Raw genomic sequence first — 23,025 nt, 5'->3', positions numbered from 1 at the left:
TATTCAGTACGCCCTCTGTCTTGGTGTTGTAACTTTATAATTTTCAATAGTAATTTATAATTTGCAATAGTGTTTAGACATGTTTTCGTTATTTAAATTGTTACTAACTTTCCTATAAATAATTATTTTAAAATTAGGATAACAAAATATTCTTAATCTTTATATTTGCAAAAATAATGTTTGAAAGTACTGACATTTTTATGCATTATGTAGCAGTAAAATGAATACTCTTTGATATTATAGGAACAAGAGTCAACTAAGAATTTTCATTGTCAGGTTTGAATTCAGTATGCCTGTCATATGCAGTAGTGATAACTAGTGATGAGCAAACGTGCTCAGATAAGGTGTTATCCGAGCATGCTCGTGTGGCAACCGAGTGTCTTTGGCATGCTCAAAAAGTATGTTTCAGTCCCCGCAGTTTCATGTCTCGAGGTCATTTGACAGCCACAACACATGCAGGGATTGACTGTTTGTTCGGCATGTTCGCTCATCACTGATGATAGCCAGACAAGAATGTTGTAAATGCAACTGTAGCCAGGAATAGTGAATATTGAGGACACACATATTTAAAAAAAAAAAATAAAAAATGTGGGCAATAGGACATAAACAAGAAGAGAAACACTAAAAAGTGGTCTTGAATTATCTCTTAAGTCTATATGCAGAGATCTAAATTCCAGCTTGGTTAATAGGTTGGTAAATCTGGAGTTTGTCTCCAACACATTATGTCTTCGAAATAAGAAAGGTGACAGAAGACATGAAAGCATTCCTAAATCAGATGAGGGCACGTGACATGTCGTTTCCTTTGGATAGATGAGCTGTCAGCTGAATCTTCGGGTAAAGAGCAGAAAGGCATTGCCTTGTCCTTTCACTGTCTGACAAGTGAGCGTAGAGCAGTAGGGGCCAGTGCACGTTGACAGGCTATACGTGTCATATGTTGAATTAAATTATCCAGCCATGGGCTCTTCTGTCTTATGGGTCTCTATCACTAATTTTCAGAAAGGAATGGTGAACACCCAATGTACAAGCAGCACCTTTCCACAGTTTTCCAGTCCAGTGCAAGGACAAGGACACATAAACTACCGTTCAAAAGTTTAGGGTCACTTAGAAATTTCTTTATTTTGGAAAGAAAAGCACAGTTTTTTCCAGTGAAGCTAACATTAAATTATTCAGAAATACACTCTATACATTGTTAATGTGGTAAATGACTATTCTACCTGCAAGCTTCTGGTTTGTAATGCAATATCTTCATAAGTGTATAGAGGACCCATTTTCAACAGCCATCACCTCTTATGGTACTTTGTGTTTGCTAACTGTATAAGAAGGCTAATGGATGGTTAGAATACACTTGAAAAGCCCTTGTGCAAGTATGTTATCACAGCTGAAAACAGTTTGGCTGATTAGAGAACCTTTAAACCTGACCTTCCTTTGACCTAGTTGAGACTCTGGAGCATTACATTTGTTGGTTCCATTAAACTCTCAAAATGGCCAGAAAAAAATAACTTTCATGCAAAACTTGACAGTCTATTCTTGTTCTTACAAAATGAAGGCTATTCCATGGGAGAAATAGCCAAGAAACTGAAGATTTCCTAAAACGGTCTCCCTCCAGAGGAGAGCACAAACAGGCTCTAACCAGAGTAGAAAGAGAAGTGGGAGGCTCCGCTGCACAACTGAGCAACAAGACAAGTACATTAGAGTCTGTAGTTTGAGAAATCGATGCCTCACAGGTCCTCAACTGGCTGCTTCATTAAATAGTACATGCAAAACGCCAGTGTCAACGTCTACAGTGAAGAAGCGACTATGGGATGCTGGCCTTCAGGGCAGAGTGGCAAAGAAAAAGCCATATCTGAGACAAAATTGTCTGGATGACCCTAAACTTTTGAACGGTAGTGTATACTTGTTGTGACTTTCAATTTATTACGTTTTATAAGCATCTCCCAATTCTTTCTACTTCACACAATGCTTAAAGTGAATGTGTCCCCCCATTTGAACATTTTGAGCTATTAACATGGGCACACAGGTTGTAGACTGCTGAAACAAGTCATATCTGAATGCCTCCTTGATGATGCCTTGTTCAGTGCAAGTCATCTTTTATCGCTTTATGTTAATTAGATCTTCCAGGCTATGGGACGTATGCTGCCTGGAAGATAAAGCCACCTCCTCACTTCATTATACCAGATTTTTCCTACCTTCTTTTAACAGTGTGCCTTTGAAGTCTAAGGCTACTTTCACACTTGCGTTGGCACGGGTCCGTCGCTATATGTCAGGCCGACGTACCGATGCACGTTGTGAAATTTGTGCACGACGTGGGCAGCGGATGCAGTTTTTCAACGCATCGGCTGCCCATTCTGAAGTCCGGGGAGGAGGGGGCGGAGTTTCGGCAGTGCATGCGCGGTAGAAAATGGCGGACGCAATGGACAAAAAAAATGTTCACTAGAAAGTTTTTTCGTGCCGACGGTCCGCCAAAACCCGACGGATCCGTTGCACGACGGATGCGACGTGTGGCAATCCGTTGCGATCCGTCGTTAATACAAGTCTATCGGCAAAAAACGGATCCTGCGGGCATATTTGCAGGATCCGTTTTTTGCCCAAAACAACGGATTACGAGGGATTGTTAAAAACGCAAGTGTGAAAGTAGCCTTAAGTGTGAGCTGCTTGGCATGACCATTAAACAGGGGAATCGGGAATGACATGCTTAGGCCTCTTTCACACTTCCGTTTTATACAATCCGTCAAAATGTTGAAAAGATATATCCTGTGCAGATTGTAAAAAACGGATGCACTGCATCCATTTTTTTGACGGATCCGTAGCGTTTTCCAAGCGATTTGTAGCTTGGAAAACTGATTGTCAGGCTGTTCACACTTGTCAAACAGTGCTTGACAAGAGTGACCAACTTTTTACTATTCATGCTGCCTATGCAGCATCAATAGGAAAAAGATATAATGTTAAAAATAAAATTAAAAATCTAGATATTCTCACCTTCTGGCGTCCTTCGCAGCCTTCCTGATGCTCGCGATGCTCCCGTTCCCAGTAATGCCTTGCGAAATGACCCGATGAAGTAGCGGTCTTGCGAGACTGCTACGTCATGACAGGTCATTCTCGCAATGCATTACAGGGAACAGTAGCATCGCGAGCATCGGGAAGGCTGCGAGGGATGCCGGAAGGTGAGAATATCAAGATTTTTTATTAGTTTTAACATATATTTTTACTATTGATGCTGCATAGGCAGCATCAATAGCAAAAAGAGAGAGACCATTTCCGACTGGAAGTTCTTCCACGCATGCTCAGTTTTAAAAGACGGAACCTGTCGCTTGATTCCTGCTTTTGACACACAGCGATGGATCCTGCATCCATAGGCTTCCATTATAGCCAATGACGGACGGTGCAGGATCCGTCGCTGTGAGATTTTCCGACGTGAACAAAAAACGTTCCTCTGTGCGTTGTCTCAGCTGACGGACAACGATTTTACGACGTATCCAGTGCACAACGGATGAAACGGAAGGCCATCCATCACAATCAGTAGCTAATACAAGTCTATGAGAAAAAAACGGATCCAGCAAAAACATTTGCTGGATCCATTTTTTTCACAAAACGACGCATTGTGATGGAAAAAGAAAGACGGAAGTGTGAAAGAGGCCTCACTATGCAGTGCGGTAAAAAGGAAGTTGGGTGTGCACCTTTTCTTTGTGCAGAAGAACATTGGGACAGGAAGTTACAGTGACACTCTGGCGCCTGCGTACAACAAAATTGAAGTCTGTGCTCCCAGAAAAACAGAACAGTGCAAAGTCGCTAGGATGCGCAGACATTTCTGGCAGTGCACCCGACGTCAAAGGAACACTGAAGACAGGGGAGGAGAAATCTGATATAATGGAGAGAGAATGCAGTCTTATCTTCCAGGCACCGTACAGTTGGAAGATCTAATTAACATAACGCGATAAATTATTTTTACGGAACAATCCATCATCCAGGAGGCATACAGGTATGGCTAGTTTCAGCTGTCTACAACCTGTATGCCCATATTAAGAGCTCAAAATGCTCATATGGGGGATAGATTCCCTTTAAGGTTAGACTTGAATCAGTTATAATGTACAAACGTAGGTGCATACATTTAGACCATTTCTTTAAAATAATAAATTGAGGTAGTTTATTCTGCCCGCAGAGTGGGTACCAAAGCGAGCATTTTTTTATGTGTGAAGCAGGCATTGCATGAATTTTCCCAAGGACTGCCATCTCAGGAGATAAAACACAACCACTGCTATTAAAAGGCAAGTGATGTCTCACAGAGCATGGACTTTAGCACATTAACATGACATCTGGCTTTCTAGAATTGGAAATACTGTTCATCAGGTTTACACATACATTGAAGTTCTTCTATTAACACAATATAGAATAATCAGCTTTTATCAGTGTATTCTAACTATACACTTACCATCTTCATCTGTTTGGATAATGGTCTCTTCACTTTCCTTGCGACCCTCCGGATTAGTTAAGATCATTTTTAAGCTAACATTGGTATAAGGAGGAAGGTGGTCCACCACATGTTGAGGAGCTTTAGGATCCATATCCAAGCAATCAGCTTTGTTAAATCCATGGCCTTTGTAGTAGTGATAGCAAATGGTGACATTGAAGGTATGACAGCGAGTAATATTATAGCCCAAAGACTCCCAATCAACAGCAATCCGTCTGGACTGAATCTCTGCAATCTTCAAGGTTTTAGGTGTTCGCATTGGTTCTAGAAAAAAAAAACAACATACATTTGAATAGGGATATGCATACAGAGCCTAAACTTTGTATTGTAGAAGGACCCTGGCCTAATCTGTCCTCCAGAAATGGAAGAGCTCTTAATTAAAAGGAATATGTCAGCAGGTTTTCCTATGTAATCTGAGAGCAGCATGCCGTCAGGGCAAAGACCCCGATTAGTGATCTATCACTAACAAGACTTCTTGGTGCAGTTTTCATAGAATCCCTGCTTTCTCTGTTGTAGATATAGCAATGCAATGAATGCTGAGCTGTGTCTAGAATCGCACACACCCGATTGGCAGGTTCCTGTAAGAAAGCTGCAAATGAGTGGTGGGGGCAGGATTACACAGATTAGACTGACTCGTCTGCACATGTGATCTAGTCAGGCAGCGATCATTTCCTACTAATAAAACACAGACTGCATTAAAACTACAACACCCATCCTAATAAGTAACATTCCTGGAATGAGTATCTTTCTGTATATTATGCAGCTCTCATATTAAATAGCAAAAACCTGTTTACTGATTCCCTTTAAATACTCTTCATTTTGATGACTATGTCTTAGGCAGTAATAGGAAACAGCCAAGGAAACTAAAAAAAATTATCAGGTTTTTAGGATTGTTCTTGAGGTCCATTTTTTTTAGTTAGCCACAAATAAAGACCATCATTAACTATTACATTTCGGTTTATAAAGGAAAATGCATTTAAAGGGGTATTCTCAAGGTGTCTCTTGAGCAACTAAGAGCCATGCTCTCATTACTTCCTGCTGTCTGGCATGACAGATGCCCCTCCTTGAGTGGCAGTTCTGGTGAGCAACAGAACTGTAGTATTAGTCTAATATATAAAGCTGAATGTGTGTGTGTGTGTGTGTGTGTGTGTGTGTGTGTGTGTGTGTGTGTGTGTGTGCGTGCGTGCGTGCGTGCGTGCGTGCGTGCGTGCGTGCGTGCGTGCGTGCGTGTGCGTGCGGGATTGGCATCTGAACCGTCGCAGCTACAGGCACAAAATTTTGCACAGTCACACGTCTGGACCCCGAGAGCGTCAAAGCTATGTTGTGAGGTGAAATTTTAACCCCGCGCGTTCCAATTCACCAAACAATTTTGCCCCTATCTACATAATGGGGAAAAAGTGAAAGGAAAAGTGTTGGAGGCAAATTAACAGCTGCCAGATGTGAACAAGGGGGACTTAAAGAATGAGAGCGATGGCGCCAAAGAGTATATACTGTACAGTTGCTAAGGTGGGGCCCCGACATGGGATAATCACCACACCACCACGGGGATATGAACACACACACAAAATGCGCCACACACTACCACGTGCTCGAACACATATACCACCCTCAGCGCACATTTCACCACACATACACCAACCTCGCCACATAAAAGTCGAAACACAAAAGTCGACGCTCAAAACTCGCCACGCGCAAAACTCTCCACATGCAAAACTCGCTACACGTGCAAAACTCACCTCATGGAAAACTCGCCACACGCAAAACTTGCACACGCGGAAAAATTGCCACATGCACAAAAGTTGCAACACATGCAAAAGTTGCCTCACACAAAACTTGCACATACTCAAAAGGCACCACACATAAAACTCGCCACGCGCAAAACTCGCCATGCGCAAAAGTTGCTACACACAACTTGCTACACTATCCTGTCACATGCAACTCGACACACAAAAAGTTGCTACACGCATGTCGCCACACAAAACTCATCTCACAAAAGTCGCTACATGCATGTCGCCACACGCAACTCAACACACACAACTTGACACACGAAACTCGCCCTAAAACACACACAAGTCTGGTATTATCCTTCAAAAATAAAAATCTGATTAATAAGCAGACAAACTACAAGAGCAACAAATGTACCATATAGGAATCCGGCAGCTGTCAGTCACATGACCTGTCTATTATGTGTATGTGTGAGCTAATATATACTGCCAGGGGGTGGGCTTATTGTTGGCTGGGGATTTATCAGGCTGCCAATTTAGCTTACAAATACTGAGGTAAAAATACTGACCAAATAACGTGTGAACGAGGTCTAATACAGGAGGAGATGACATACAGATACAGTGCCTACAAGTAGTATTCAACCCCCTGCAGATTTAGCAGGTTTACACATTTGGAATTAACTTGGCATTGTGACATTTGGACTGTAGATCAGCCTGGAAGTGTGAAATGCACTGCAGCAAAAAAGAATGTTATTTCTTTGTTTATTTTTTTTTTAAATTGGGAAAAGTTTTTTCAGAGGGTCATTTATTATTCAACCCCTCAACCCACCAGAATTCTGTTTGGTTCCCCTAAAGTATTAAGAAGTAGTTCAGGCACAAAGAACAATGAACTTCACATGTTTGGATTAATTATCTCTTTTTCCAGCCTTTTCTGACTATTTAAGACCCTCCCCAAACTTGTGAACAGCACTCAAACATGGTCAACATGGGAAAGACAAAGGAGCATTCCAATGCCATCACAGACAAGATCGTGGAGGGTCACAAGGCTGGCAAGGGGTACAAAACCCTTTCCAAGGAGTTGGGCCTACCTGTCTCCACTGTTGGGAGCATCATCCAGAAGTGGAAGGCTTATGGAACTACTGTTAGCCTTCCACGGCCTGGACAGCCTTTGAAAGTTTCCTCCCGTGCCGAGGCCAGGCTTGTCCGAAGAGTCAAGGCTAACCCAAGGACAACAAGGAAGGAGCTCCGGGAAGATCTCATGGCAGTGGGGACATTGGTTTCAGTCAATACCATAAGTAACGTACTCCACCGCAATGGTCTCCGTTCCAGACGAGCCCGTAAGGTACCTTTACTTTCAAAGAGTCATGTCAAGGCTCATCTACAATTTGCTCATGATCACTTGGAGGACTCTGAGACTGACTGGTTCAAGGTTCTCTGGTCTGATGAGACCAAGATCGAGATCTTTGGTGCCAACCACACACGTGACGTTTGGAGACTGGATGGCACTGCATACGACCCCAAGAATACCATCCCTACAGTCAAGCATGGTGGTGGCAGCATCATGCTGTGGGGCTGTTTCTCAGCCAAGGGGCCTGGCCATCTGGTCCGCATCCATGGGAAGATGGATAGCACGGCCTACCTGGAGATTTTGGCCAAGAACCTCCGCTCCTCCATCAAGGATCTTAAGATGGGTCGTCATTTAATCTTCCAACAAGACAACGACCCAAAGCACACAGCCAAGAAAACCAAGGCCTGGTTCAAGAGGCAAAAAATCAAGGTGTTGCAGTGGCCTAGTCAGTCTCCTGACCTTAACCCAATTGAAAACTTGTGGAAGGAGCTCAAGATTAAAGTCCACATGAGACACCCAAAGAACCTAGATAACTTGGAGAAGATCTGCATGGAGGAGTGGGCCAAGATAACTCCAGAGACCTGTGCCGGCCTGATCAGGTCTTATAAAAGACGATTATTAGCTGTAATTGCAAACAAAGGTTATTCCACAAAATATTAAACCTAGGGGTTGAATAATAATTGACCCACACTTTTATGTTTAAAATTTATAAAAATTTAACTGAGCAACAAAACTTTTTGGTTTGTAAGATTTATGCATCTGTTAATAAATCCTGCTCTTGTTTGAAGTTTGAAGGCTCTAACTTATTTTCATCTTATTAAACCTGCTAAATCTGCAGGGGGTTGAATACTACTTGTAGGCACTGTATATACTATATACAGGAGGAGATGACACAGGTATATACTATTTACAGGGGAGATGACACACAGGTATATACTATATACAGGAGATGACACACAGATATATACTATATACAGGAGAGAGGACACACGGGTATATACTATATAGAGGAGGAGATGACATACAGGTACATACTACATACAGGAGGAGATGACACAGGTATATACTATATACAGGAGCAGATTACCTACAGGTATATAGTATATACAGGAGGAGATGACATACAGGTATATGCTATGTATAGGAGGAGATGACATACAGGTATATACTATATACAGGAGGAGATGACACAGATATATACTATATATAGGTGAGATGACACACAGGTATATACTATATACAGGAGGAGATTACATACAGGTATATACTATATATAGGAGGAGATGACATACAGGTATATACTATATACAGGGGAGATGACACACAGCAGGTATATACTATATACAGGGGAGATGACATACAGGTATATACTATATACAGGAGATGACATACAGGTGTGTACTATATATAAGGGAGATGACAAACATGTATATACTGAGGTGAAAATGAGAGGTGTGAGGTGAAAATGAAAAGGAGTGAGTGCAAAATGAGAGGAGTGAGGGAAAATAGTGGAGTGATCGGAAAATGACAGCTGTTAGGTTGAAATGACAAGTGTTAGGGGGGAAAGAGGAGTGAGCGGGAAAATAAGAGGAGTGAGGGGGAAAATGAGAGGTGTGAGGGAGAAAATGAGAGATGTGAGGGGGAAAATGAAAGATGTGATGGGGAAAATGAGAGGCGCTATAACTAACCACAGATATTTACTATGCCCAGGCAACGCCGGGCTCTTCAGCTAGTAGAATTATAAAGCTCAGCAAAAGGTCTGCTGTAATACAGTCCTCTATCAGTGGCTTGTTCTGGAGTGTACATATTTGCACATAGAGATAACTGGGCACTTGAACAAGCACACAGCTTTGGACTGAGAGAAAACCTTGACTTGGAGACCTGCTCTAAAAGCTAAAGATGGTGGGGTATAGTGATTTTGCAAGATTTATAAACAGCAACTTGTCAAGATTGATGTATAGAAATCAATGGACTGGAGAAAGCCAACAAGTTAGTAAACAATTCTCTAGGAATCTAACTACTGCAAACACTTGGCTAGGGTACGGGCAAGCACCAGTGGACAAAATCCATGTAAACCAGCTGTACACTATGAAAGATAAATGCTCTCATTGCAGGAGAATTACAGCACATAGAAAAAGCCATCTTGTTTATTTTCGTGCTGTCAAACTATAGCAATTTAGTTATTTGAGAATACTGCTTTAAATAATTCAATTTTCCAAACTTTCTCCTTAAAAAAAGTGTTCAGGTTTTAAAGTTATCTCCCATCTAAAAGATAGGGTATAACTTTCCGATTGTTGGGGGTCTTACAGCAGTGGCTTCCAATAATCCAGAAATAACCTGCACTTCAATTAAGAATGAATGGAGCGGTAAGGCACATGATTGATCTCTGCTCCAATCAGATTGGGCTCTTCCGATCCACAGTGATTGGAAAGTTATCCATATCCCGTGGATCAATGGAAAACTTTTAAACTTGAGGACACTCCTTTGAAGCTGGTCTGAAATTGCAAACTAGCCTTATCCCATTTCAATACCAAATATAGTCTAAGTAGGGCACTATTTGAAAAATCTAAAATTTTCTTTTTGTAATTTGACTTATTTCACTGTTTCCACAGTACTAATATAGATTTGATCTGCGCGGATATGCTTTAGCAGTTTAATACAACTAGGCTGCGGTATAATCATTGAAAATCTTTAACTACTTTACACCCCTATACACACGCTAGGCACAATAAAAGTAAATGTACTTTAAATTTTCTATCATGTAGAGAAAAAGCACAAAGCTTACAGCAGGTGAGGGCCAATAAAAGACAGCTGCAGTCCGACAAGATGCCCCCCTGAAGGGGGAACACCACTGTTGTTTTGTCTCATTCCCTGCCGTTCAGAGATGTTCCCTGTGGGTTCTTAATCAATGTTTAAGATTCAACAACATTATAGCGGAAATGTTAATTAATAGCATGATCCATTTTAATAGTGCTGGGAGCAGATGCATGGGGCTGTGATGACAAGACCATGAAGCTGTCGCTTTTCATTTTTTTTTTTTTAAGTAGTAAATTAGCCAACATATCTTACTAGAAAAGCATCAATATCCCCAGAATTGTGGTGAATCCTCTTGCATGCCGATTCAGTCTGCTAATTGACCTAATTGCTCAGTTATAGTAGCAGTCCCGAGGATCACGAAGATTTGAGCAGACATTTAGTGTCGATTATAGCTGAGATTACCGCAGAAAACGGGCAAAGAAATGGTAGGAAACTAGAATGTCAAAGTGAGTGTCAGCACAAACTGACTGTCCAAATTAGGCACCGCATGTTGTAGGGCACATAGAACTAATAAAAATCGAACCGTTCGTGTCCAACTGGGATGCTGCTTTTGTATTCATTCTTCAAATATGCTAATATGGTGCCTGGTGCACCCTTGGTGGGTCACAGTGGTTTACTGCATCGTTCCATCTACTTAATACATTTATCTAACATGGAAGAAGGGGGCATTGATACATGTAAAGTGTACATCTATAGCTAGTAGGTGGGAAAGTGAACTGAACCTCAACCATGCCAGAGGAACGACATTGAGAAACTATTGGAATATATATTATTTAGCTGAAAGGTGTGTGTGTGTGTGTGTGTGTGTGTGTGTGTGTGTGTGTGTGTGTGTGTGTGTGTGTGTGTGTGTGTGTGTGTGTATGCGTGTGTATGCGTGTGTATGCGTGCGCGTGTGGAGGGTGAGGGAAGATCCTAATACCAAGCGACAGGGAGAAGGGGTTATTGTACTGTAACCTGTTCTCCCCATGCAGCTGAAGAGGATAAAATGGAAGCCTTGGACCAGCAAGCAATTAAGATGGGTATAAGACAGTTGTCCCCTTGAAGCTAAAGCCGGGGAGTATGAGATTGAGCTCAATTTGTGACAGGGGAAAAGAGCAGCGGCGAAGGCTTGCACTGACTGTTCTAACTGCAGCTGACAAGAGTAGTTGAACAAATAAGTACTGTTCCTCCTGATTCTATTGAAGTCTATGGGGTAGCTTTTCTCCATTGGAGAGCGACATGCCAGGGTAAGGAGGTTTATAGGCCATGCAATGTTTCTTATGGAAATTAAATATGCAAATTGTCTCTTCAGAGAGATAGAGGTCTTGAACTTTGGCGCCACCTACTGGAAACAGCAATCCTAAGAGTCAATATTGACCCTTTAATGAGCCTTACCACATGAGTTCACATAAAAGCTAAACCAGAATCTCAATTTGTTGACATGTGTTTCAGGGTGCTGCTGCTCCTCAGTGCAAAGCATAAGATCTGATTCGGCTTCCCTAATTTTAATAGGTGGCACTAGAGTTCAAGTTCACTTCCTCTCTGAAGAGACAATTTGAATATTTATTTTCCCAAAGAAGAATTGTATAGCCTTATAAGCCTCCTTACCCTGGAATGTCAGGCATGATACTGTCCATAAAGAAAATGTTACACTTTAGACACCTGTCAGAGGCCTCTAATTCAGCCAAATCTGATCTCATGATCTGCAATGAGGGGGCAACATCCCAAAACATGCATCTTCAAATTGAGATTCTGGTTTGGCATTTATCCTTAGTCATAAAGCAAGGTTCGTTTTAGGGTCGATATTGACTTTTAGGATAGCCACTTCCAATAGGTGGTGCTAGAGTTTCAAGACCTCTTTCTCAAGGAGACAATTTGCAGATCCAGATTCTATTGAGACAAGTATACTGCCAGAAAAATCAGAAAGGGATCAGAAGCCATTAATGTGTTGCCAAATGCACGCTCTTGAGATTCTGGATGGTCTCTCTGCTACAATATAATATTTGTACAGCACAGGTTCAGTTACCCTCTTGGTGGCCAATACCGTAGGCAACGAGCTGTACACAATGAAACATAAAAACTATAATATCAGGAAAAAGCAACCTAGAAACAAGATATTAAATGCAAAGTTGCTCATTTTCACATATTCTACTTAACTTCATAACATTAGATTAACCCTTTAAAGTGCCAGGCTTCCTGTCTAGTCACATGGGAACAAGCTGGTGAATCTGCCTCACGGCATGTGTGAAGCCAGAAACAAATATCTGAACATACAGTAACGATCCCTAAAGTCGGCTATCGGCTTAAGAAACAATCAGATTTGATTTCTGGGTCTTTCCAATGCTCTAGAGAATCAACACTTTATGAACTGTAGCAAGCATTTCAGCTTAGCCCCACTCAAAATATGGATCTTATTTTAGAATCTTATAAAAGTTTCATACTAATATAGCCAAAGTTGATGACCAGAAGCAGCAAATACAGTACCTTGCGAAGGAATTTGGCTCCCTGGAACATTTCTACCTTTTCCCACATATCATGCTTCAAACATAAAGATACCAAATGTAAATTTTTGGTGAAGAATCAACAACAAGTGGAACACAATTGAATTACATTTATTGGTTATTTTAAATTTTTGTGGAAATTAAAAAACTGAAAAGAGCAATATTATTCGGCCCTTTTACTTTCAGCAAACTCACTCCAGAAGTTCATTTTGGATCTCTGAATGATCCAATGTTGTCCTAAATGCCTAATGATGATAAATATAATCCACCTGTGTGTAATCAAGTCTCTGTATAAATGCACCTGCTATGTGATAGTCTCAGAGTTCTGTTTGAAGCACAGAGAGCATCATGAAGACCAAGGAACACAACAGGCAGGTCCGTGGTACTGTTGTGGAGAAGTTTAAAGCCGGATACAAAATGATTTCCAAAAGTTTAAACATCCCAAGGAGCACTGTGCAAGCGATCATATTGAAATGGAAGGACTATCATACCACAGCAAATCTACTAAGACCCGGCCGTCCCTCTAAACTTTCATCTCAAATAGGGAGAAGACGGATTAGAGATGCAGCAAGAGGCCCATGATCATTCTGGATGAACTGCCGAGATCTACAGCTGAGGTGGGACAGTCTGTCCATAGGACAACAATCAGTCGTACAAGGCTCAAATCTTTAGGGAAGAGTGGCAAGAAGAAAGCTATTACCCAAAGATATCCATAAAAAGTGTTGTTCAAAGTTTGCAACAAGCCACCAGGGAGACACCAAACATGTGGAAGATGGTGCTCTGGTCAGATGAAACCAAAACCGAAATTTTTTGCAACAATGCCAAATGATATGTTTGGCGTAAAGGCAACACAGCTCATCACCCTGAACACACCATCCCCACTGTAAAACATGGTGGTGGCAGCATCATGGTTTGGGCCTGCTTTTCTTCAGCAGGGACAGGGAAGATGGTTAAAAGTGATGGGAAGATGGATGGAGCCAAACACAGGACCATTCTTGAAGAAAACCTGTGGGAGCCTGCAAAAGACCTACAATGGAATGGTTCACAAATAAACGTATCCAGGTGTTAGAATGGCCAAGTCAAAGTCCAGACCTCAATCCAATCGAGAATCTGTGGAAAGAGCTGAAAACTGCTGTTCACAAACGATCTCCATCAAACCTCACTGAGCTCGAGCTGTGTGCAAAGGAAGAATGGGCAAGAATTTCAGTCTCTCGATGTACAAAACTGATAGAGACATACCCCAAGCAATTTGTATCTGTAATCGCAGCAAAAGGTGGCGCAACAAAGTATTAAGTTAAAGGGGCCAAATAATATTGCCCGCCCCACTTTTCAGTTTTTGAATTTCCACAAAAATTTAAAATAACCAATATATTTTGTTCAACTTCACAATTGTGTTCCACTTCTTGTTTATTCTTCACCAAAAATTTACATTTGGTATTTTTATGTTTAAAGCATGATATGTGGGAAAAGGTTGAAAAGTTCCAGGGAGCCGAATACTTTTGCAAGGCACTGTATGTTAGACAAGAAACAATGTTTTAGGTGATATGGTAACATTTCGCCAACAAACCATCTTTCAAAAGACAATCTTGATCTAAAATTGTTGTTTTATATTGGATTTTCATTTTTTTTATCCACTCTGTATTCTGTCTCATGTCATAAAAAGACATCCCTCTTGAAACCTAATAAGCGATATATGAACAGGAACAAACGTATAGTGAAAGTAGAGACCCATTTCTCGCTCTAGAAGGACATCATGAATGGAACCATTATTCTTCTGCTACCACTTGAAATCCTAAATAGTAAGAGTAGCAGGGTCTGGTCCAATGTTGAAGGTTTCAGGTTGTGCAATTTTTAATCAGCAAATGTCTCATGATGCAAGAATTTCATAGAAAGTCTTTACTACTCAACTGACTTCATAACTCTATTTTTGTCACTAAAGCTCAATTAGTTGATGCAACGGATTTCCACTCAGCTGGAAAACACCAGTCGAACAAGATAGACTCCCGAGGCTGCCATCAATCTCTTTGATTCCCCAGTGGCATCATCACTCATGCAAGAATAACTTTCCCAATCTAACATAATTAAATTATTACACAACTGAAGTCAGCGGCCGTGACCGTAGGTATTAGAATTGAAAACTGTCACAGTATTGGGAGAATACTTAACTAGAACAGGCAAAATTATTACTTGCTATGTACATCAGACGTCTTAAAAACGAGCCACTGTGAAACAGTTTACATTTGCAAAACTATAGAACCCAGTATAAGAATGGGGAGATTTAATGGCAGCTTACGATCATCATTCAGAATGTGTAGCTGAACAAGACAGCTGGCTCAGCAGGTGGTCCAGTCACACCTGCTAGTATCCAAGCTTATACAAGATGGTCTCCTGTGGAGCTCACACTATAACTGCTTTATCCAGTCAGGGAGGTATTTCATAAACAGATTTAAGATGAATATGGAGTTATCGTACATCCTATCCACAGACAGGTTACATTTTCGATATCTCTAGAACGACCAAACACCTTGCAGGGTCTCAATTCGTTCTAGCCTCAAGGTGCAAAGTTTATAGAACGACTTGTAGAAGCCAGGTAGTGAAGCAGTGTTTGGTCTCCAAGTGTAATGGGGGCCAGGCCAAATTCAATGATTCCAGAACCACCACCCTGTGACCTTTCGTTGTGAAGTCATGATCCTTCAAAGGATTTGGGAGTTTTAGCTTCAAACACCCATGTAAGGAGGATAAGGTCCCTTCTGGGAGCAAAAAGGCTGTGACCAACCAAAGGGATAAATGCTTGTGCAAGGCGATGTACTCTCTTACTCTGTCATGCTTGCTGTTGACTTCTAAAGGGGAGGGCCACTTTGTGTAACATGCTGGAAGGAACTGAATCAGCTGGCAGCCCCATAATTCCCAGCACACATGGTCGAACATTAAACAGGTAATTGACATGATGCATCTGCTTATAACTTTTGCACTATCACCAGTATTTGCATAACTAACATTACCTATGAATAACTTATGTATATTGTGTATTGTCTAGTGTGCCTTTAAGGTGATTAAATATATATTTTAACTTTGGGCTGCTCTTTTATCTCGATCCATGAATCCACATGTCTATGTTCTCGGCTTTAACTTTCCATGCTACCAGGACTGGTTTGTGACCTGACATAATCCCGGGCCTATATCTAATGAGAAACTGGTGGCAGTCCTACCGGGCTGATAAGGTTCTGTTTCACTGGTGCCAGTGAGAAGGGCTTTTCAGGGTTGTGAGTGAATGTGGTGACACATCAGCAACTGTGTGGGCCACATCCTCTCACTCCAGGTACCTTCCTGTGCTCGTGTGGACAGGGGAATGTCTGTGTAAAACTTTGCCAAGCTGATCTTACATGTCCCCAGGGGGTGCAGAACGTCACGCTGCTGTAAGTGAGGAGACGGTACCAATTGATCCCACCGACGTAATAGTAATGTCAGGCAGGGTGGCAAGGTGCGGGGCTCTTCACTCTTTAATTAAAGAATTAAGCTCTCTGCACAGTCAAAAGGTTGGTGATAATATAATGTACTTAAAAATACCATTACAAATAGATTCATGGTATAAAAGGTTCAATGACAGGGATTGTAACATTTATTGGACCTTAAAATGCAACTGCTTTCAAATAACTATTCAGAATAAGCTGTTCTGTGAGTACATGAGGAATACCACCACCTCTAGCCATTAAAGGGAATCTGTCACCCCAAAAATCGTATATGAGCTAAGGCCACCAGCATCAGGGGCTTATCTACAGCATTCTGTAATAATGTAGATAAGCCCCCGATGTAACCTGAAAGGTAAGAAAAACAGGTTATATTATACTCACCCAGGGGCGGTCCCGCTGCGGTCCGGTGGTTCGGGTCCGGCGCCTCCCATCTTCATACAATGATGTCCTCTTCTTGTCTTTCCGGCGCGGCTCCGATGCAGGCGTACTTTGTCTGCCCTGTTGAGGGCAGAGTACTGGAGTGCGCAGGTGCCGGGAAAGGTCAGAGACGCCCAGCACCTGCGCACTGCAGTACTTTGCTCAGCCCTCAACAGGGCAGACAAAGTACGCCGGAGCCGCGGCAGGAAGGCAAGAAGAGGACTTCATCGTATGAAGATGGGAGGCGCTGGACCCAGACCGCAACGCACATCGGACCCGAAACGAACCGGGACCTTCCCCGGGTGAGTATAATATAACCTGTTTTTCTTACCTTTCAGGTTACATCAGGGGCTTATCTACAGCAATACAGAATGCTGTAGATAAGCCCCTGATGCTCATATACGATTTTTGGGGTGACAGATTCCCTTTAAGTGACATATTCTGCACTCTCACCAGTTTTTCCCTCTACATGAGGAATACCACCACCTCTGGCCATTAAGTAACTTATATTCTACATTCCCACCAGGTTTTCCCTCTCCATGCTCTATTTGTAACTTGTAATACCTTGTTTATTGGGGTCAGGAGACTAGCTCTAGTGATTTCTCCTATAGACAGCACAGAGGGGGGATGCCTGGTCTTCAATTTTTGCAGCAACATGAAGGACATTATACAGCAGAGCTGAGCTGTCTTGATCTGAATCAAGCTCTGATGTGAGCTGAAGCATTTGTTATAGAGCTATGCACAATGGCTCTCTGTCCGTCTCCTCTGCTTTTTCACATTGGATGAGGAGTTCAGAAAACAGTGCATGGTAAAAAGTGCCTGATATGAGGAAAAGGAGGCTGATTTCTCTGATAACATACCTTGCAAAGTTTCCTATAAGCACCTGTATTAATTTAGGCAAAGGAAATTGAAATTACTTTTCCATTTCAAAGGGAATCTGTCAGCAGGTTATTCCTATTTAATCCGAGAGTTAGCAAAACGACTGTGTCCTACGTAGATCGTCCTAGCTCAACGTTGTCAACCTACTCCTTATTGGTTCACAATAACCCAGGACAAAAAAATGAGTTAAAACTTAATTTTTAAGGTTAAAGCAATAAAAGAAAAAAAATCACACATTTTGATCCCAATTCATAAGAATTGGATAGTCCACAACAATTCCTATGTAGACATTGCCCTACATCTGCCATACGTGCATCCGGATGCGTTCCTGCCCTTCGGGCTCTTCAAGGTAGAGAATTGCATGTATCTAATACTCTAAAGGACTAAATCTTTGTACTATATACCAGATTTAGTCCACTACAGTGAGTTGGTACCGGAGCCCTTTGGAGTATTAAGATACGTGCAATGCTCTCCCCTGAAGAACCTGAAGAGGGACTCCTAAGCCGAGCCTCATTCTCCTGCCCTTGGAGTGAATGGATTCATGCTACACATATTGATGTGCAAGGCCCTTCACTTGAACTTTTCTTCTGCGAGTCACCATTGCGGTGGTAGCTTGTTTTATTTGAGACAAATAGACTAGCACAATATATTGACTGGCGCAATTAAATATTTGACTCATTATTGAAATTTGACCACTGTCCGTTTCATATTATCAAGCTCCCATTACTATAAGGGACTTGAATTCATTTTTATTAGCAGCGATAACTGTGGGTCTGGCACTTTGCATATTTTATGTGTGATCTGTGTGGAATGTGTTTTAATGGTCTGTTTGGAAAACATTTTTATGAATTGTGATCAAAATGTGGGAATTTTTTATTGGGTTGACATTAAAAGTTAAGTGTTAACTAATACTCATTTTTTGTGCTGGGTTACTTAACCCCTTTCTGACCTCGGACGGGATAGTACGTCCGAGGTCAGATACCCCTCTTTAATGCAGGGCTCCGGCGGTGAGCCCGCATCAAAGCCGGGACATGTCAGCTGTTTTGAACAGCTGACATGTGCCCGCAATAGCGGCGGGTGAAATCGCGATTCACCCGCCGCTATTAACTAGTTAAATGCCGCTGTCAAACGCAGACAGCGGCACTTAACCGGCGCTTCCGGCTGGAAATGAGCGCATCGCCGACCCCCGTCACATGATCGGGGGTCAGCGATGCTTCTGTATAAGTAACCATAGAGGTCCTTGAGACCTCTATGGTTACTGATCCTCGGTAGCTGTGAGCGCCACCCTGTGGTCGGCGCTCATAGCACACCTGCATTTCAGCTACATAGCAGCGATCTGATGATCGCTGCTATGTAGCAGAGCCGATGGCGTTGTGCCAGCTTCTAGCCTCCTATGGAGGCTATTGAAGCATGGCAAAAGTAAAAAAAAATGTAAAAAAAAATGTGAAAAATATAAAAGTTTAAATCACCCCCCTTTCACCCCATTCAAAATAAATCAATAAAAAAAAAAAAAATCAAACCTACACATTTGGTATCGCCGCGTTCAGAATCACCCGATCTATCAATAAAAAAAAGGATTAACCTGATCGCTAAACAGCGTAGCGAGAAAAAATTTGAAACGCCAGAATTAGATTTTTTGGTCGCCGCGACATTGCATTAAAATGCAATAACAGGCGATCAAAAGAACGTATCTGCACAAAAATACTATCATTAAAAACGCCAGCTCAGCACGCAAAAAATAAGCCCTCAACCGACCCCAGATCATGAAAAATGGAGACGCTACGGGTATCGGAAAATGGCGCAATTTTTTTTTTTTTTTTTTTTTAGCAAAGTTTGGAATTTTTTTTCACCACTTAGATAAAAAATAACCTAGTCATGTTAGGTGTCTATGAACTCGTAATGACCTGGAGAATCATAATGGCAGGTCAGTTTTAGCATTTAGTTAACCTAGCAAAAAAGCCAAACAGAAAACAAGTGTGGGACTGCATTTTTTTTGCCATTTCGCAGCACTTGGGATTTTTTTCCCATTTTCTAGTACACGACATGCTAAAACCAATGATGTCATTCAAAAATACAACTCGTCCCACAAAAAATAAGCCCTCACATGGCCATATGGACGGAGAAATAAAAAAAGTTATGGCTCTAGGAAGGAGGGGAGCGAAAAACGAACACGGAAAAACAGAAAATCCCAAGGTCATGAAGGGGTTAACCTGAGAGCAGCATAACGCAGGACAAGAGAGCCTGATTCCAGGGATGTGCCTATTAATTTGTGTGCTGTAGTTTCAATACAATCAGTGGCTTATCAGCAGGAGATTATCACTGCAGAGCTATGTCTCTGCAGGCAAATCAGGCCAATCTGTGTAACCCCACCTTCACCACTGAGTGGCAGCTTGCTGACAATGTACTCCTGTGTACACAGCCAGTCACAGCTCATTAGACTTCCCTCTGCTACATCTGTGTCAGACAAAACAGGAATACTCTCAAAACTTCACCAAGCAGTCCTGTAAGTGATCCATTGCTGAAATTATGCTGTCTGTCTTGGTATTATGTTGGTATTAGATTGCATAGCAAAAACCTGCTGACAGAGTCCTTTAACATTGAGGTTAAGGCTCTACAATCCTGAATTCTCAAAATAACGTGACATAAATAAAATTTATATTATGAGGCAAAAAAAACCTTAAAGGGGTAATTTGACTGCTCACTTCTGCATCAGGGAGTGAGGGAGGCCAATGATGGTAAAGCTGCAAGTATCTGCTGGTTTGTGTTCATAAATGGCGGGTATTGTGCGAATGTCCAATTCTAATGAATAGGACTGGTGTGGAATACATGTCGTTCAAGTGAGTGAACTGGCAGATAACTGTAGATGTAACATCACCGACCCAATTCAGCTCCCAATGAGGCAGGGAGTGGAGCCAGACTATCTCGTTAACAAAATGTATTAAGCATTGATGAGCTGGAATTCTACATATTGACACATCACTTTCATTTAAACAGTTGTGTAGTGAAGATAAGGTTTTGCTCCAAAAGACCAAAAACATGATAAAACAATAAAATAACCAATACTACCCTCTTTAGAGCAAACTCATAACCTCAAGAAATGCTACCCAACGAGCGAGGCTGTAATTGCTCCCCCAACACGCTATACGCACACATATGCCACAAGACAGAATGTCATTCAATCAACTTGCTAGAGTGTACAGCAGGGCTGTGGAGTCGGTAAGCCACAGTTGCGACTCCGACTCCTGGATTTTATCAGGTTCCGACTCCTTCATAAATGGCCAATTCGTAACAATAAATTTACTGTTGTAAAATATTAATATCATGTTTATTCAGTTTCTCACCATCATATAAGTAATCAGACCACTTAGAGCAAAAACTATATTTATTAGAATACAATTAGAATATAGCAAATAACTTTTATAAACTTTTCTAAACTCTTGTAAGTAAATATGCAATAAACACTGTTATGCATTTAATAAGAAGAAATCTATAAATTTGTCCTCAGAAAAAGAAAAGTATTGCCTCTGTCAGATCCTCCTTCATGGATGCCCTCAAATCTGATCTAATTATTTTGAGAGCAGAGAACAACCTCTCTACACTAACTTGGGTTGGTGGCAAAGCAGTAACCACTCGGGCAACATCTCTGACAATGTCAGGATACAGAGGAATCGCTTGTTGCACTGTTATTTTTGATGACCGGTCAAATTTCTCAATTTCTTTTAGTACACATGAAAAATTCTGCTGAAGTGTACTGGCTGTGTTCTTTGATGGGGATGACTCTTCTTCTATGTGGGAACGCTTTGCACGGTCCTTGTGATCCAAATATTTTTCGAAATTAAATTCTTCATCAGTTGATGAGGGTGAAGATGTGGCAGGACGACCAAATTCTTCTTGTTCCTCCTGACTGTTCTGCAACCCTTTCATCCTTACTGCTATTTCAAACAGAGCTTCTTTTCCTTTAGTTAGCTGTTGATCATCTAGAAGAATCCGATGCATTGGGTCTACATAAACAGCTGCCAAAAGAATGTTATTTTGTAATAGTAGCTCCTCTCTCCGTTTCATTGATGTAGCAATGCCACTTGCAATTAACCCTCCTCTTTGGGACAGGCGAAACATCAGGTTCTTCCACTCCTTTAGAAAATACCTGGAGTTAAGTCCTCTGCTTGTAATTTTTTAGTCACTGTAAATGGGTGCTCTAGCAATATTTCCAGCTCAGTCACCTGATTCCACTGACTTTCATTTAGCGTCAGTTGAGGGTTAGCCATGTCTACAAGAAAGGTTTTCAGTTCAACCAAGCGCTGAATCATTAAGTACTGCCCCATCGTGTGGCTTGATCAATAATCGCCCCTTTTCCAGCACGTCTCTTCAAAATTGAGTCAACTTTAGGGGTTCTGGCAACAGTAGCCAATTTTCTCACCTTGCCAATCAGTGCAGCAGCATGTCCTTCTTGCAGACTGTCTCTTATGGCCAGCTGTAGCGTATGCACAACACAGCGCATGTGATGAATGAAAGAACATATTGACACAGTTTCAACAAGATCATCTAAACTATCATGTTGCTGTTCATCTGAAGCAACTTCAGTTTGCTCCTCAGTTACAATACGGTGTTCCTCTATTTCAAACATTTCTGTGTCTGTGGACCCAGAATGTTCTTCTGGCTCCTGGTCAACATCATTACTCTCATTCATTAGCTTAATAGTACTTATCATATTTGAAGCATTATCAGTTACGACAGAAAGAACTTGCTCTTTTTTATGTTCATAGTCTTGCAGAACCTTTTCCACAAAAACCTGGAGAAACTCACTGGTGTGATGAGCTTTGGTGTCTTTTACTGCCAATGTCTTGGTAACTATTTAATTTTTGTCACAAACAAATCGGACATTGATGGCAAAATAGTTCACTCTGACGTGTGCAGGCATCCATTTTAAGAAACAGAAAGCGTCCCTTGAGAGTTTTTTTTAAGTTCTTCCTTTTGTTTAAAAGCTTCTTCGATTACTAATTTTCTAATACTCTCTCTCTCTCCAGAGAAACACCAAGCTTGCGGGCCATTTCCCCATTCAGACACATAAAAGCTGGTTGTGAAAATAATGAAATAGGCACACTATCCTTTACAACAAGCTCTATGATGTTTTTTAAATGTATCTACTGTCATTGTCACAGTAACTTTGTCACTGACAAAATATCTTGCAACTGATGGCTGCAAAGTTCTCTGCTCCTTTGTTTGGCTGGAAGAGCTGGGCACTGGTTCATTGGTTTGGATGCAGTCTTTCTCATCCACTGCTTTCAGTACTTCTGGATGAAAGCGCTGTAAATGTCTCTTTAGATTAGAAGCTCTGGTAGAAGCATTTTTATCTTTGCCTGAATATGCACTGATCTTGGCTTCACAGCATTTGTTTTCGTCTGGATCATTTGTCATACACTGACAG

At 41.5% G+C, this 23,025-nt stretch overlaps 1 protein-coding gene across 19 annotated transcripts in view; it reads right to left on the bottom strand.

Annotated features, from left to right (window-relative positions):
• Window positions 1–23,025, bottom strand: part of PTPRK (protein tyrosine phosphatase receptor type K) — a 402,371-nt gene that overhangs the window by 121,267 nt on the left and 258,079 nt on the right. For all 19 annotated transcript variants that reach the window (XM_077289403.1, XM_077289389.1, XM_077289390.1 and 16 more), the window contains exon 8: window positions 4,427–4,729. In XM_077289403.1, coding sequence (XP_077145518.1) covers window positions 4,427–4,729 — 303 coding nt within the window. The remainder of the gene's footprint in view (window positions 1–4,426; window positions 4,730–23,025) is intronic.

This window comes from Ranitomeya variabilis, chromosome 2 (genome assembly GCF_051348905.1).
Source record: "Ranitomeya variabilis isolate aRanVar5 chromosome 2, aRanVar5.hap1, whole genome shotgun sequence".
Taxonomy (NCBI): domain Eukaryota; kingdom Metazoa; phylum Chordata; class Amphibia; order Anura; family Dendrobatidae; genus Ranitomeya; species Ranitomeya variabilis.
The sequence above is the reverse complement of the archived record's forward strand: the minus strand, read 5'-3'. Positions and strand labels throughout refer to the sequence as shown.